Source organism: Phasianus colchicus, chromosome 17 (assembly GCF_987193195.1).
Source record: "Phasianus colchicus chromosome 17, bPhaCol1.hap1.1, whole genome shotgun sequence".
Lineage (NCBI taxonomy): Eukaryota > Metazoa > Chordata > Aves > Galliformes > Phasianidae > Phasianus > Phasianus colchicus.
In genome coordinates this window covers 8,752,382-8,755,301 of record NC_143452.1, presented here as the reverse complement: position 1 = coordinate 8,755,301, position 2,920 = coordinate 8,752,382, and the positions used below count along the sequence as shown (strand labels likewise).

The following is a 2,920-nucleotide window of genomic DNA, read 5'->3' as shown; positions in this document are numbered from 1 at the left end:
GGGAAGGACAGAATCCCTTCAGAGTTGGACTGAGTCACAAAGGATCACATTTCTTTTCCCGGTACAGGGAACAAAGGAGCGCAGTGAGCCTTTGAAGAAAATGGAACTGGATGGGGGCTCTGCCTTGAAAACCTCTCTCCACATCAGGTGCCTCCTCTGTCATCCTCGCCCACATCAGAGCCACCAGACCAGCACGCCATGCCCACCGCTGTCAAGACCTTGCAAATTGCCTCCAATGCAACACCTACCACTTAGTGACTGGTGGTCCCAAGTGTGAGGATGGGGGGGGTGTTCACTTCTCTGGTTTTCTATGACCATGACACTATTTCTGTTCCCACTCACTTTTCACTGCCTTTTTTTAACCCCTGTTTTTCAGCCCAGGCTGTCCCTGGTGTGGGAGGACCTCCATCTCCACAAGTACACTTACCAACTCCTTGATAACACTCCACTTTGAACTCTTGAAAGGGTAGATAACTGCAGGACGAGGGGAAACAGCTTTAGGTTGAGGGAGGGAGGATTTAGGTTGGACATCAGGGGGAAGTTCTTTACTATGAGAGTGGTGAGGTGCTGGAACAGCTGCCCAGAGAGGCTGTGGATGCCCCGTGCCTGGAGGTGTTTAAGGCCAGGTTGGATGGGGCCCTGGGCAGCCTGGGCTGGTATTAAAGGTGGAGGTTGGTGGTCCTGCGTGTAGCAGGGGGTTGGAGATTCATGATCCTTGAGGTGCCTTCCAACCCCGGCCATTCTGTAAAGTACAACTCCCTTACAGCCACACAGTTGAGCGCAGCCTCTGGAGTATCATGAGCGCGGGGCTGGAGCTGCTTTCCCAGCTACGTACCCCGCGCGTGTGCCCTCCTGTCACGATTTGCGCCAGGGGGCACGGCGGCAATGCCACCACGGCGCCGCAGTCCCGCACGGGGCCGCGCTCCACCCACAGCCGCCCCGTCCCGCGCTGCCACAGGCGGCGCCGCCTCAGGGCTGGCGGCCGCGGGGCGCTCGGTGCCCGCAGCGGGGCGCTGCCCGCCGCCCCTCGCCGCCCTCTGATTGGACGGCGGGGGAATCCCGCCGGGCCGCTCTCCGCTATATAAAAGGGCGGCGGGGCCGCGGTCGCCTCACTGCCCGCCCTCAGCGCGGAGCGGCGGGGCCGCCTCCTCTCGGTTCTTTTCGGCGCTGAGGCGGCGGCGATGGCCGAGCTCAAGTCGCTGGGCGGCGAGGCGTACCTGGCGCTGGCCCCGGGCTACGGCCCGTCGGCTTTCGCTTACGGCGGCGCCGAGGGCCCGCGGGGCGCCTACGCGGGGGGCGGCGGGGCGGACTTCCACCCCGGGGCGCTGGGCAAGTCGGCGGAGAGCAGCGGCGAGCAGAGCGGCGACGAGGAGGACGGCTTCGAGGCCGGGGTGAAGGGCGGCGCGGCCTTCGAGAGGGAGGGCAAGCTGAAGGCGGCGGCGCTGGGCAAGAAGCCCAAGGAGCAGCGCTCGCTGCGCCTCAGCATCAACGCGCGGGAGCGGCGGCGGATGCACGACCTGAACGACGCGCTGGACGGGCTGCGCTCCGTCATCCCGTACGCCCACAGCCCTTCGGTGAGGAAACTCTCCAAAATCGCCACCCTGCTGCTGGCCAAGAACTACATCCTCATGCAGGCGCAGGCTCTGGAGGAGATGCGGCGGTTGGTGGCCTACCTGAACCAGGGCCAGGCCCTCAGCGCCCCGCTGCCCGCCACCCTCAACCCCTTCGGACAGACGGCCGTGTATCCCTTCACCGGCACGGCCTTGCCCGGCTGCCCCGAGAAATGCACTGCCTTCACAGGAGCCGCCTCCGCGCTCTGCAAACACTGCAGCGACAAGCCTTGACTTCTGCCTTCTCCGGGCTTCTTCTCGGGTTTATTTTGCTTTTTTTTTCTTTTACTTCCGTGCTTTCTTTCCACCACCATCAGCCCCGGCTTCCTGCCATCAGTTAAGTCTGGGTTTTCTTTTTTGTTGTTCATTTCTCTTATACCTCCCCCTGGACCTCATATTGGAAACATTTGGCCATTGCACCAACCCAAAAAGCACACCCATTACTAACTCCGTTTAGTTCTCCCCCTGTGCAGCTTCATCCATAGAGTCGTTTCCTTCCCGCGCTGTTAGTGGACTGTGCACATAACATTTCTGCTTGTGAAGTTCTTGAGCAGTTCTTAAACTGAACTCCAGAAACACAGAGTGGGGGGAAGATCTGGAGGCGGAAACCTCAGTGGGTTTTTGGGGGGGCTACGATTGATCTGGGTTAAAAACAGCTTAGAAGAAACAAAACCCAGCCCCAAAGCTATGCAATGTTTCGGAATCGCACATAAACTAGAGGGGTTTCTATGTAGCCAGATGGGGTTTGACTGTGCCCACAAATCCCAATGCAAATGTCATTTGCTCAGTTTGTGGGAAAGAGGAAGCTTGGTGCCCCTGATAAAATTACAGATGCTTCAAAATAAGATGCAGTCTTGTGCTTTAAAAAAAAAAAGTTCTTGAACTGAGGGGAGTCTTGATTGTATGCTAATGCCTGCTTTTTGCCTGTTTCTCAGCGTGGTTAAGTTTTTCCAGGTTTTCCAAAGCCTTTGCTCATCATGATAAACAAACAAAAAAGTCACTTAACATATTTATATGTATTTATAATAAATAAAAGACATGAATAACTGTTTTCTCTGTCCTACATGTCTCTAAAGCCAGCTGGTAGTTAGAGCACAGCCCCTGCTGAAGTCAGTTAAAGAGATGCTGCAGCAGTGCTTCCCAGGGCACCGGTGTGAAGTTAGGTGAACAATAGTACTTTGAAAAGCTTTTGGACATTCAGCTCCTTATCAGCAGAGATTTGGGATTTCTCTGCAGTTTGTTTCATGAATCCCACGCGCCCAAAAGGTGCTCACACCTGACCTTTACAGTTAAGCAGCCTGTAAGTATGT

The 2,920-nt window shown here is 56.6% G+C and overlaps 1 protein-coding gene across 1 annotated transcript; it reads left to right on the top strand.

Annotated features, from left to right (window-relative positions):
• The first annotated feature begins 1,127 nt into the window (after window positions 1–1,127).
• On the top strand, window positions 1,128–2,560 carry BHLHE23 (basic helix-loop-helix family member e23). Its single transcript, XM_031591379.2, has one exon. The coding sequence runs from the start codon at window positions 1,182–1,184 to the stop codon at window positions 1,842–1,844; it is 663 nt and encodes a 220-aa protein (XP_031447239.1). The 5' UTR covers window positions 1,128–1,181; the 3' UTR covers window positions 1,845–2,560.
• Window positions 2,561–2,920: the final 360 nt, after the last annotated feature.

Excerpts from the sequence above, each read along its gene's own strand:
- BHLHE23 (XM_031591379.2), top strand. The coding sequence starts at position 1,182 with ATGGCCGAGCTCAAGTCGCTGGGCGGCGAGGCGTACCTGGCGCTGGCC.